We start from the raw sequence: 12,867 nt of genomic DNA, 5'->3' as shown, positions 1-12,867 counted from the left end.
ATAAGAAGCTAACATGACATTACACATATGATAATGTATTTACTGCATCAACTTATTGAAATAGCAAAACTTAAATTGATGGATTTAACAATAATTGTTTGGTGAATACTGAAATTTTAAATTTTGAAAAATACAAGACTAAAAATGACCAAAAGTACAAAGATTAAATCCACAACTTTGCAAAGTACAGGGACTGATAAAGGAATTTAACCTTTAATTTTTTACCAGAAAATAATAAATGATAGTAAATTATTTTACTCAGCTGTCAGGTCTGCTAAAATAAAATAGTGTGAAATTTCTTGTAAACGAAGGAACCTGGTTTCTTCATCATCAATCAAAAATACTCGATATATGTTTCTTCAATTCATTTCATTTCGTATCGCCCACGAAAACACACTGTTTTTTGTATTTTCCGTTTCCCCAAACAACTATCTCTCTATGGGTCGTGAAACTTCTTTAGTTGCAGATCCAGGACCAACCGCGGTGGCGACGGCGACGGCGAAGGCGGCAAAGACTGGCAGTTCAGCGACGGCCTTAGCACCTGGGTTTCGATTCCATCCAACTGATGAAGAATTGGTTAGCTATTATTTGAAAAGAAAAGTTACGAACAAGCCTGCCAGGTTTGATGCTATTGCCGAAGTTGATATTTACAAGCATGAACCTTGGAACCTTTCAGGTTGAGCTTTTTATTTGTTCTAACTATATATTTTTTAGATTGGCTGCTAAAATTTTACAAGTTATCTTCAATTTTATTTTCCACTGTTATCTTCAATTTTATTTTCCATTTTTGGTAAAGTTTTCTTTTTCGAAAGCATTTCTTTTCTTTGGGGGAGGTTTCTGAGCTGATAATTTGAAATTATAATGAAATACTTGGTTTTCAATTCATTTCCATTTTTGAGTTTCCTCTACTTGGCTAAATGCAGTATTATTCGAACTCGTGATTTTAGAAGGGTTTTCTATTAAAAGTTTAAGAATCTATGGATGGGGTTTTTTTTGCTGAGCCAAAGAAAAAAGAATTGGGATTTTTTTGTTTTTCTGTATTTCTTTAATAGCTTAATGCAGTATCTTTGGCTATCAATTTATTCCAAGAAATGGGATTTTTATATTCACTTTCTTCTTTCAGTCCATATAGTCTTTGTGAATTTCTATTTATTTATTTACTTTGGATATTTTTGTGAGAACTTTGCTATCATTATTACACTGCTCTGTTGAGGTTTACTGGTTTTGCTTTTGTTCCGACCCCCGGCCGATCGGGTATTTCACTTTCCTGCACCACATCACACAGCATTGTACTCACAGGCCGGTGTTATTCCCTTGGATGCCTACCGGCTTCTCAAGGCTTTGTCACCCAAAACTATGCCTCTCTAGGCTAAAACCAGCTTGTGGGCACGATGCAGGGAAATGAGAGTATCCAAGCAGTCGGTAGGTCATGACAGCTTTAGTTCCTTTTAAGCTATGGTGCTGAAGTTTCTTGTTGGTGGCTGCTTTTCAGACAAGTCAAAATTGAAAACCAGAGACCAGGAATGGTATTTCTTTAGTTTATTGGACAAGAAGTATGGCAATGGGGGAAGAATGAATAGGGCCACAGGCCAAGGGTATTGGAAGGCCACGGGGAAGGACCGAGAGGTCCGTCATAATTCGCAGCTTATTGGAATGAAGAAGACGTTAGTCTTTCATAGCGGGAAAGCTCCTGATGGCTTGCGAACCAATTGGGTTATGCATGAATACCGGCTCATTGAAGAGGAATTGGAAAGGATTGGAGCATTGCAGGTATGAGACTATTTAAATTGATATTAATAGTGAATGATGATTTATTATGTATAGCTTCGAGTATTGATGTTACAGATTAAGTTATCATGTACGTTAATGATTGCTTCTCATTTTAGCTATATTTCGGACAGCAAAAGATATAGAACTTTAACATGAAATACTAAATGTTGTGCCTTAGATAATGGATTATGCGTCATTAATCTGATTATGCCGAAGAACGGACTTACTTGAGATGCAATTTTTTGCATGGGGAGAAAAGAGTTGTGAGAAATGACGAGAAAACTTGAGTTTGAATTGTTTGTATGTCTGTTGTTTTTGTTTAATCGCAATCTGGCTTCTGAGAAAATTTAGGAAAAGAATAGTAAGTGTGATTCCTGTTGTCATGTGTTATGATGTTTCTTCAAGTACTATGTCTGACATTGCATGTTGCATGTATACCCGGAGATAGGCATGAAGATATAACCCTCTAAGGACCCTCAGTGTCAGCATACATACCGGCATCCAACACTCACACTTGAGCCCAAGTAACATAGAGTCTACGTAGCAGGAGTTAAGATGGATCCAAACTTGTATTCTGTAGGGTTATTAGTATTTTGAAACCTTATGTTTACGAGTCCTACAGTTTCCTCTACAACCGAACTTTGCAATTGTACTATCAGAAACTAATAAGAATTGTCTCCCCCCCCCTTTTTGGTGGATTAGGGCTACGTGCTATGCAGAGTAATTCATAAGAATAATATTGGAGCACCAAATGGAAACCGGTATGCACCTTTCATTGAGGCGGAGTGGGATGATGGTTCAGCCGGTCTGGTTCCAGGATTAGACACTGAGGATGATGTTGCAGCTGGTAATGATTCGATAGCCAGAAATGATGTGGCAGCTACCGAGAATGCAGCAACTGAAAGCAATGGCGTCCTAAGGATCAGTTCTGAGCAGGTTCATGCTTTATCTTTCTTGCTACTGCATTATTATAATATCGAACTTTATCATGGATGCTCATATTTTTTGAAATGTTGAACTTCTCTTTAGATCCTCACTTTGATGACATCGCATTCTAAACCCAAAACCTAAACTCTGAACACATAATTGTATAATTCTACACTTATTTGATGTGTCAAACACACACCGAAATCTGGCAAACTCGAGTCCGAGTAACATAAGATAATTTTGACACTCTTATTGATTTAGTTATCTCCATGGTTTAATCATTAATGCTAGTATTATATTAACCGAATGTAATATGCCTAGTATTCTTAAGCCTTGATCGAAGAGTTGCTTCTAAACTCTCTTTTATGACAGCAGGACATTGAACATCCAGACGAGGATGCTCCTCCTAGTGATGATGTTCCGAGAGAGTCATCGAATGAGAGAACTGATGACTGTACTTTGTTACCTCCATTCAAGATCGAGAGATCAGATTATTGCCCGCCGCTATGCATGCCTAATCGAGAAGCACCCTTATCTCTATTCGGGCACAAGAGAAGGCGGCATAACGATTTTGGTCCAAACCATGCAAATGTTACTGAGAATTCAACTAGAAATGTTACTGAGAATTCAACTAGAATGACTCAAGATCGTTGGTCGTCGACGACAACCACCACCACCACCATCACCACACCACCACCACCACCATCATCCGCGACAACAATGGCAGTTTCTGCACTCCTGGAATTTTCGTTAATGGAATCTATGGAACCCAAAGAGAATCATCATGTTCCTCCTACTCCAAAATACAATGCGACGACTAATCTAAATTCCATGGTGCCTCCTAGTTGCATGAAACTTATCAACTATTTGCAAAACGAGATCCACAAGACCTCCATTGAGAGGGAGACATTGAAGCTCGAAATGATGAGTGCTCAAACTATGATCGACATTCTACAATCGAAAATAGATTTTCTTAGCAAGGAAAACGAGGATCTAAAGAAGAGCAACTGAGTCGCGTGGTACAGGAGCCTAGGTTCTTTCCGGTTCTGGTTCCTTGATTTCCTTTCCTTATTTATGCATGTATTATTGTTCACCGGCACGATTGTAAACTTCAGATGACATTAACATTCAGTTTGTTGATGAACAATGTTGTAGCTTTCCTCCTTATTTAATCCTCGGTTAATGAACATTTTAAAATGTTTTCAGATTTTTTCCGTTGTAAAATAAATAGAGGATTGTTGCTCTGAGAGATAAACTATGCATGATTTTGACTCGAATATGAACAGATCTCGTAAAGGAACCAAAGCTCGACTTTAGACGGGTCTAGACCGGACTTTCTATTAAAATGTAACTGCAAGAATTTACAAAAACTAGAACTAAATTTCTGGCACTCCGAACAAACTAAATGTACACTAGAAGAGTTATATGCCAAAAACAAAGATCAAAGAGTGATTTTTATTCAAACTACAAGGATCATTAAATATCACAACCACAGCCACACCCCCATCACATTAAACCTAAAATGGAACTAAAATTCCCATAAAACATGAAATTTCTTTCATCTTTCCCCTAGATGCCTTGCATCTCCTACTCTTCACAAAAGATGGTCCGACCCGGTTACTCCCTGCCCCTCTTGGAGCCACTCTTTCGGGACCTTGTGTTTCCTCGTTTGCCATTGGAACTGCCTCCAGAACAGACCTGGGCAGTATTGGCAGGGTGAAGAGGCACATGATGCCCAGGAACCAAAGCAGGGAACCCAACAGCAGGGATTCTACAAAATGCAAACGATGATAAATAAAAAAACAACCCTGCTCAATAGGCTTAAAAGAATAAGCTATCAAAGTAGCAACAGTGTACAAAAAGCATTGAGTTTCTCCGAGGCAGGAGGAAGACATTCATCTTCATTGGATAAGAATCATAATAAGCCACACAACAGCCCTCCTCTTGAAATCCATACTTCAGTAAGAATTCATACAAAGAGGAAAAATGAAGTAGAAACACACTTGCAAAGGCCATGAACAAGTATCTGTTTGTAAAGAGGCGCTCCGACTCGTTGTCTTCTTTGAATTAACCATATCTAATGCATATCAGAACATAGATACAGTAATATGACCTTTCAAATGCATGAAAAATTTAGAAAAAAAAAATGAACTTACACATGTTGAACACAAAATTTTAGACGTTCAAACCCAAGTCCAATAACATAGCCTACTAAACAAGACATGCAGCTACATTCATACTATTGTAATATAAACGGAAAACTTAGGAGAAAATGAACAAAAGCATGTCGAGCACCCATTTAGGCTTGATACGAGTAACATGGTCCATTTGTGAAGATAAGAAGTCTACTTTCTTGCCCATATAATATTAAACCAAAGACAGTGAAAGCAAGGACAGATGACATATAGAACCATTTCATACCCAACAAGAGCACGGCAGACTCCTGCTTGGTCGAGGATGTATCAAATGCACAACCCTTATGCAAAGTAAGACGAAGAGCTTGATTCTCAGCAATGAAGCACTGAAGCACACGGCTCAGTCGTCTACATTCCCCTTCTAAATACCTACTCTTCATCTCAAGATCCTTGACATACATCTTCTTCTTCTCCCTTGATCTCACAGCTGCATCTCTGTTTCTCAACTGCCTGAAAAAGAAAACATTCAGATCCATCAATTGCAAGTTACACCCTAAATACATGGGTTTGTATGAAAATTGAAAAACACTCGGAACCAGGTTGGATCATTACTGAGTCATGCTCGTGAGATCATGTGAGTTGAATTTAAGTATCGTAAGTCGAGTTTGAAGTCAAGCGTGAAAATCAACCTTACTTTTTACAGGATAAACAAGCTTAACCAAAAAAGCTTGAGCAATTCAACTTTCATCTTGAATCAAACTCAAGCATTAAAATTAAAACTTTATTGAGCTCGAATGAAGCTTGAGTTTCTGAGGCAAGCGGTTACACTCTACTTCAAAATAGACATGCAACTAATGAGTTCGAAAAAAAATACAATTTTAATGAACAATAGAGAAAGATGACAAATTGGGAAGATCAATCAAGCTTTAAAAGTAAAACTAGATTGAGCTTGAGTTCCTCAGGTAAGTCATTAATCCTCTACTTCAAATTGGACATGCAACTAATAAAATTGAAACAAAATGAAGTTTCAAAGAACAACAGATAAAGACGATAAATTGGGAATATCAATTTATACCTTCTCTGTTTCTTAGCAATGGGATCGTCTTTATCGACGTCGGTGTGGGTCTGGCTCTGTTTGTGCAAATCAGCACCGTCGACGCCAGCCACATCGCCGCCGCTACTAGGAGGTGAATCAACCAGTAAATCGGCCAAGAAATCATCATCGGAGACAGGTTGAGTCTCAACCCTATGATCAAAATTATCATCCTTCATCAAAACCTTCTCGATCTCCCCGATCCACGAAGACACCGCCGGTTCTTCATCGGAATTCTGGGTCGAACAAGGTTGAGGAGGAGGTTCCGTTACCGGTTCCGGTTCATTATCTAAGATATCCCCGAAATCGGGTAAGTCAACCTCGAGCAGAAGGGTATCCCAATTGATTTCCTCCATGAAAACCCAAAGATTATGAAAGGGGAAATTGAAGTCTAATAGGATTTACAAAGGAGGGAGCATGTTTAAGATGGGAAGGAAAGAGAGTGACACATGAAATTGAACCGATCAGAAGATACAAACAAGCACCTTTTGAACTTAGTTTCCTTGGAGACGAAGGCTGCGATTTTGCTGAATTGTTTATAAGGAAAATATTAATTAATTCCATGAATAGATGGATCGAATTCGGTTCGGGTAGGACCCATAGAAAAACCTTTAGCCCTAATTCACTATCTCCATTCCGAGGCTTGTAGGGACTTGGGTGGGCCGGGCCTATTGAGAATTAAAAATCAGATTTTTTTTATTAAGTCAAGAAATTGAAACATTAATTACACTAAAAATAAATAAATATATTTGATTTATAAAATAAATATCCCTAAAAAAATATTTCATTAAAATATTTCATTTCTTATTTTAAATTTTAAATAAAATGTCTTTCTAAAAATACATGTTTCATTAATAGATGGGGCTAGCTATGATATATTATAAAATATCAATTAATATTAATTTAATTGTTTTCATTAATTAAATTTTGTGTTGATAATTTTAAGCCACATTTTTTAAGTTCTTAATATTGTTTTGAGACAGACAGACAAACATCGAAGCTAAAAATGCTTCAAAGGAACTTTGTCTCGAGACAAAAGGTCCAACCAATATCGAAGAAAATGTAAGCTTTAGGGGAGCCTTGTCTCGAGACACAAAGCAAATTGACTCAAGACAAGCCATTTGTGTCTTGAGACCTCTAGCTCCAACGATCATATTTTGCTCTTTCTATCTCAAGACATAGTGCTGTAGGTTTATTAAATGCTCGAAATAAATGCTCTCAATGGCTAGAAACTCTCTCCAACAACTCCAAACGTCTAAAAATAAGTCAAAGGATATATATTCAAGTCAATAACACTTGAATACATAAGACCATCCAAGTATTGTAATAAAGAGAAAAGCATCAAATTCTTTATTTCTTCATTTTCTCTTGTATATGTCTTTTTAGGTGCTTGTTATTAAATATATTCATCATTCTCATTTCAATTCTTTGAAAGAGCTTCACACTTATAAGTAGACACTTTTGAGAGGTCATTGTTGTTTACATCATTTCTTGTACTTGCAAAAAGCAACTTACGCTTTTTAAGGCATAAAACCTTAAGTAATTTGTAAAATGTTTATAGTTAAGTCTTGTAAAAGCTAGAAAGTTCTAATTTAGTCACAAAAGATAAGGGGAGATTCTATTGTAGCCTTGTGAAAAAGATAGGGCTGTAAATGTTATAACTTTCCCTTGAAAGGTATTAATTCAAGTATAACGAATTGGGAAAATCTTTCATTGAGGTATACCAAAGTAGTAGAGGTGAGCAATTGAGACCGAACCACTGTAAATCGAATTGTACAAACTTTTCTTCCATTTCCTCGTCATTTAAAAAAGTTCAACAATGAATTTCAAAATCCCAATTCACCATCCTATGGGTATTTTCGAGCCGCCTAACACTTACATCATCCTTGGGGACAACTTTATCATCCATTGTCAATAGCATATCTCTTGAATTACTACCCTTCTTGGCCCTCTCATGAGTCTCTGGTGGAACATATTAACCATTTATCTTTTTCGCTATCTCAACTCTATATCTTAACTGAACATTGTTCTAACACCAACTATCACAAGTTGGATTTTATTAAAAATAAATTACTAAAAAATATTTTTATAATTCAATTTGAATAAATGTTTAACCCTTTCAATTCATTGTTGTTTTACTTAAAAAATTGCAAATATAAATATAATTAAAAAAATTTATGAATTATTATTTTAATGATATGACATACTAATTATTATTATTATTTAATTTCATTATTACAAATATGATACACCTATAAGTACACTATAAATGTAAATATGCCTGGACAATTAAAAGAAGAAAGGACATAGCCATAAATAGTCCAGCTTTGATCCGATTCGAAAAAAATTTCAAGCTTAAGCCTATTTTCGACTTAAAAAATTTATTTTATTATTAAAAAATAATAAAATATATATTATATTAAAATTTTATAATTAAATTTAAATACTTCAGACATAAAAAAAAAATTTCCAAGCTAATTACTATTACACCACCACATTCTCTAATTATTAATCCCACTAAAATTAAACCAAATTCAAGAGAAAACCAATCCAAAATATTTTTCTCAATAGTTTTTCTCTTAACCCTAGATTTTTCAGAGCACACTGTTACGGACCACGACGTCGTTTAGTAGAGCGCGTTTGATTCTCCTTTTAAGCCGCTACATAAAGGATTCATTAACCCATACAAAACCTGACTTGTTTCTCCTCTTCCTCTGAACGCCGGCCTCTCAAACTCCAACCAAGGAAGCACCAAGCATTTATTTGGTAAACCTTTTATTCATTTGTTAAGACTTCTGCTTGCTTTTCTTATCTGGGTTTCTACGGTTTAATAATATATGTAAGATTTTCTGATTTTCATAAATTTTCTGGGTTTTTCCTTGTATTAGCAGAAAGGTTAAGGTGGTGAACTTGAGCTTGTTTATGCTGTTATCTTTCTGTTTGTGATGGCATTTTATAATTTCATATCCAATTTTTTTAACCTTGTTGTGGGGGCTCTTCTTTGGTTTCTATTGACCTTTGTTTGTAGTTGAAGTTGAGTAGAGATTTAGGAGTTTGGTTACCCTAAATGCTTGAGACATATTCAAATATAATTTGTGATGAACAACAAGTAGTATAAGGGTAGTTATCTTTAAGCATTCCTTAGTGGAATATGTTTATGCACGAGAATTGGATGAATATATATATGTAAATAATTACATATATATTTATTTAATTTGGAATTGTATGATTCCTTATTTGTCTGGTTGATATTTCTTTATAGTTTAATTAGTTGATTATCTTTAAATGCAGTTTCTCTGGTTCATCATCGATCATTTTCGTATAGCAACTAGTAAGTTTCATTCTTTTTTTCAGCCTTTAGTATGTATAAATATTTTATTCTTCTGTTGATATGACTAAGTTATTCATAACATTACATGGCTTGTATCTCTGTACATTAGTATCGATAAATCTTTAAAATTTATCACTTATATGGTTTTGGTGGTTCCCATCACTATGGAGTAAACATATCTACTACAATCACGAGTCTCATACCTGTGGTTTATACAGGGCTACAGTTTGAAAATTCATGTGAAGTTGGAGTGTTTTCCAAGCTGACCAATGCTTATTGCTTGGTTGCAATTGGAGGGTCTGAAAACTTCTACAGGTGAGCTTGTCTTCTATGGCCCTTATTTCCCTGTTTTAACTAATTTATTAAGGTTATATTGGCACCTTGCAGTGCTTTTGAGTCTGAGTTAGCGGATGTCATTCCTGTCATTAAGACCTCTCTTGGCGGCACTAGAATAATAGGACGGCTCTGTGCTGGTAAGAATTTTTTAAGACTCATCTTACCTGACATTGTCAAGAAAAACAGAATAGAAGGCAAACCGGTCCAACCTTCTGTTTCCACTCCAACCAGTTTAACTAACTGGTTTTATATTTTTATGTCTAGATACTATTTTAATGTATAATAAATAATAAATATGGTTTATAATTAACACAAAGTACATTTGGCTTAATGGTAATTGATAAGATCTTTATTATAAAATCAAGAGGTTAATGGTTCAAATCTCATTGATTAGGAATAAAGCTTTGAAAACAAGAAGAAAAATATATTTATAAAGCTGGGTTTTTACTGGTTCAGTCTCGTTCTTTTTAATGGTTGGTTCTTTCTTCGTTTGAGTATTATCCTACTTTTATATAGTCAACAAACCAGATACTATTTTATGTATAATAAATAATAAATATGGTTTATAATTAACACAAAGTACATTTGGCTTTATGGTAATTGGTAAGATCTTTATTATAAAATCAAGAGGTTAATGGTTCAAATCTCATTGATTAGGAATAAAGTTTTGAAAACAAGAAGAAAAATATATTTATAAAGCTGGGTTTTTACTGGTTCAGTCTCGTTTTTTTTAATGGTTGGTTCTTTCTTGGTTTGAGTATTACCCTACTTTTATATAGTCAACAAACCAGATATCCTACTATTCTTGGTTCAATTGACCGGTCTTGTCCAAGTTTTATTCATTGTTGTTAGATGCCTTTGGATTTGATTAATGTGAGCTTGATTTGTTTTGACAGGAAATAAGAATGGGCTTCTTGTCCCTCACACCACCACAGATCAAGGTAATTTTTTGAGTTCTCTCAGTGGGATCTAAACATTGGCAATAGTGCATGTGTAATTCTGATTCTTAACTCTTTGCTTTTACGTGAAGCTTCCTTATTATATTCAAATCCGAGCTATTTAGAAATCTTCATCCATATGCAGCTGAAGGCTGTTTTGTTTTAAGTTTTCTATGTTTTTAGAGTTTTCGTAGTTGTTTGTGATTGTCTTTGTTTCTACAAGAAGAGATTTAAACAGGGAAGGAGTTAATCTAATACAAGTAGAATGGAAATGGGGCCACCTACACCTCCCTGAAATTATGTCCTAGTATAACGTAATATAAAACAAGAAAATGATTAAGACAAAAGTAAATGAAACTTGTGATCAAACTGGATTTAGTTGGCGAAAGTGAGGTTTGGCTCATATAATTCAAAAGTATCTGAAAACTGTATTTGGGAAATTGTGCATCCTGTGGATTGCACTAGTTAACAGATTCTCTTTCTGAAGTCCATTTGATGTGTTAACTTTACCAAGATAGGGGCATGGAATCTCTAGGTTAAAATTAATATGCAAGATATCAGTGCTGTGGGGAGGGGTGACTAGAACCCATGTTGCCCTGACTATTTTTCTTGAAGCACCTATGTTGACATAAGGACCCTTCAAATACATGGAAAAACTTAAAAATAAAAAGCGAACGTTCTCGCAATATGGAATATAACTTTTCCACATTTTGACATGTCAATATATGGGGCCATTAGGTGCTTGATGTTTATGATTATCATTTTAGTTACATTGTTATTCTCAAGTGCAAAACAACATTATCTCTGCTCTAAGTGGCTTGAAGTCTGGTGCAGTTTACTTGAATACCTTGGATTAGATGTATCTTGTCCTCAAATTTGATTTTCAAAGTCCAAGTTGGTTTGGTTTTGCACTTATATCTGACTTTTAATCTCATTCCTTTTTCTTTGTAGGCTCATATTGTATATTTGTTCTACTTCACCAATTAAAAGTTGTCTTTGTAGACTCATATTGTATATTTGTTCTACTTCACCAATTAAAAGTTTATAATCTTTGGTTTCGACTCATATTGTATATTTTTTCTACTTCAATTAAAAGTTTATAATCTTTGGTTTCTAATATCAGTGATGGATTTTTATTTTGTTCTTTCTTATTGAAGAACTTCAACACTTGCGAAATAGTCTACCGGATCAAGTTGTTGTTCAGCGCATAGAGGAGAAACTATCTGCTCTTGGGAACTGTATAGCTTGCAATGACCATGTTGCTCTGACGCATACAGATCTAGATCGGGTAAATTCCCATATATCATTGAAATAGTTTATTAAGATCATTCCAAATTTTCAATATCCAAGTGCAGTAATAAGGGGTCTTTATTTTCTATTTTTATTTTGAATGAGCAGGACTAAATTACAATTCGGTAGTTCTTTACTGTGCCTCTTTGCCTAGAATGCTTGGCTAGAAATGATATCTCCGAACGTAGGTACTTGGTAAAACATCATGGTTCTTTTTGGTTTTTGAGGAGTGTTGATTGATTTTCCATAACCATGATGTTTTACCATGCCATGGGAGATCTAATATTCTTTTCCTTGATAATCTTTATCTGCTACTTCGATCAGGAAACTGAGGAGATAATTGCTGATGTTCTTGGTGTAGAAGTTTTCAGGCAAACAATTGCCGGAAATATTCTTGTTGGGAGCTACTGTGCATTTTCAAACCGAGGTGGCTTGGTGAGATAGAATCTCTTCATCTTGCACCAATGATTACCTCTTACATTCTCCATTTTTATTTTGCGATTTACCTTCTGGACTGTTGCAGGTTCATCCTCACACATCCATTGAAGACTTGGATGAGCTTTCGACGCTTCTTCAGGTTCCATTGGTGGCTGGCACCATCAACCGTGGGAGTGAAGTAATAGCTGCAGGAATGACTGTAAATGACTGGACTGCCTTCTGTGGGTCGGATACCACAGCAACCGAACTTTCTGTCATCGAGAGTGTCTTTAAGCTGAGAGAAGCACAACCTACTGCTATCGTAGATGAGATGAGGAAATCGTTGATAGACACCTATGTTTAATTTGTTGGTGTTTGGTTGGTTGTTGCTCATCGTCGAGACAATGCTCGTTCTGTCGTATTTTATGTCATGTTAAAATTACAACACTAATGAATAAATTCGTTGGTGTTTGGTTGGTTGTTGCTCATCGTCAAGACAATGCTCGCTCTGTCATATTTTATGTCATGTTAAAATTACAACACTAATGAATGTGTAAATCTTAATCTGACTGTTCATTTTTTTAAAGTATTTTTGTCCTAACGATGCATGTTCGGCTAGAATGTAATTTT

At 35.3% G+C, this 12,867-nt stretch overlaps 3 protein-coding genes across 4 annotated transcripts; 2 read left to right on the top strand and 1 right to left on the bottom strand.

Moving 5' to 3' along the window:
• Nucleotides 1-269: 269 nt before the first annotated feature.
• LOC107904162 (NAC domain containing protein 50) lies at nucleotides 270-3,886 on the top strand. 2 transcript variants are annotated; one of them, XM_016830432.2, is made up of 4 exons: nucleotides 270-676; nucleotides 1,493-1,770; nucleotides 2,473-2,706; nucleotides 3,073-3,886. In XM_016830432.2, exons 1-4 carry the CDS (start codon nucleotides 352-354, stop codon nucleotides 3,706-3,708), a joined length of 1,473 nt encoding a protein of 490 aa, XP_016685921.1. In that variant the 5' UTR covers nucleotides 270-351; the 3' UTR covers nucleotides 3,709-3,886. The 2 variants fall into 2 exon arrangements, with proteins under 2 accessions (XP_016685921.1, XP_016685920.1); XM_016830431.2 differs by having other exon boundaries at nucleotides 273-676; nucleotides 3,070-3,886.
• Nucleotides 3,887-3,989: 103 nt separating this feature from the next.
• Nucleotides 3,990-6,502, bottom strand: LOC107904163 (bZIP transcription factor 60). Its single transcript, XM_016830434.2, has 3 exons — nucleotides 5,908-6,502; nucleotides 5,119-5,342; nucleotides 3,990-4,468 (listed from the first exon to the last, which is right to left on the bottom strand). The coding sequence occupies exons 1-3, from the start codon at nucleotides 6,279-6,281 to the stop codon at nucleotides 4,215-4,217; spliced, it is 852 nt and encodes a 283-aa protein (XP_016685923.1). The 5' UTR covers nucleotides 6,282-6,502; the 3' UTR covers nucleotides 3,990-4,214.
• A 2,119-nt stretch (nucleotides 6,503-8,621) lies between these two features.
• LOC107904164 (eukaryotic translation initiation factor 6-2) lies at nucleotides 8,622-12,823 on the top strand (the record flags this gene model as incomplete). Its single annotated transcript, XM_041092695.1, has 8 exons — nucleotides 8,622-8,691; nucleotides 9,475-9,571; nucleotides 9,644-9,729; nucleotides 10,489-10,533; nucleotides 11,688-11,818; nucleotides 12,145-12,255; nucleotides 12,344-12,600; nucleotides 12,696-12,823. Coding segments are annotated over 8 exons (798 nt in total), but the record flags the coding sequence as incomplete, so codon positions are not given.
• Between the last annotated feature and the right edge of the window lie 44 nt (nucleotides 12,824-12,867).

This window comes from Gossypium hirsutum, chromosome D05 (assembly GCF_007990345.1).
Source record: "Gossypium hirsutum isolate 1008001.06 chromosome D05, Gossypium_hirsutum_v2.1, whole genome shotgun sequence".
Classification (NCBI taxonomy): domain Eukaryota; kingdom Viridiplantae; phylum Streptophyta; class Magnoliopsida; order Malvales; family Malvaceae; genus Gossypium; species Gossypium hirsutum.
This window is presented reverse-complemented; position numbering and strand designations above follow the sequence as displayed.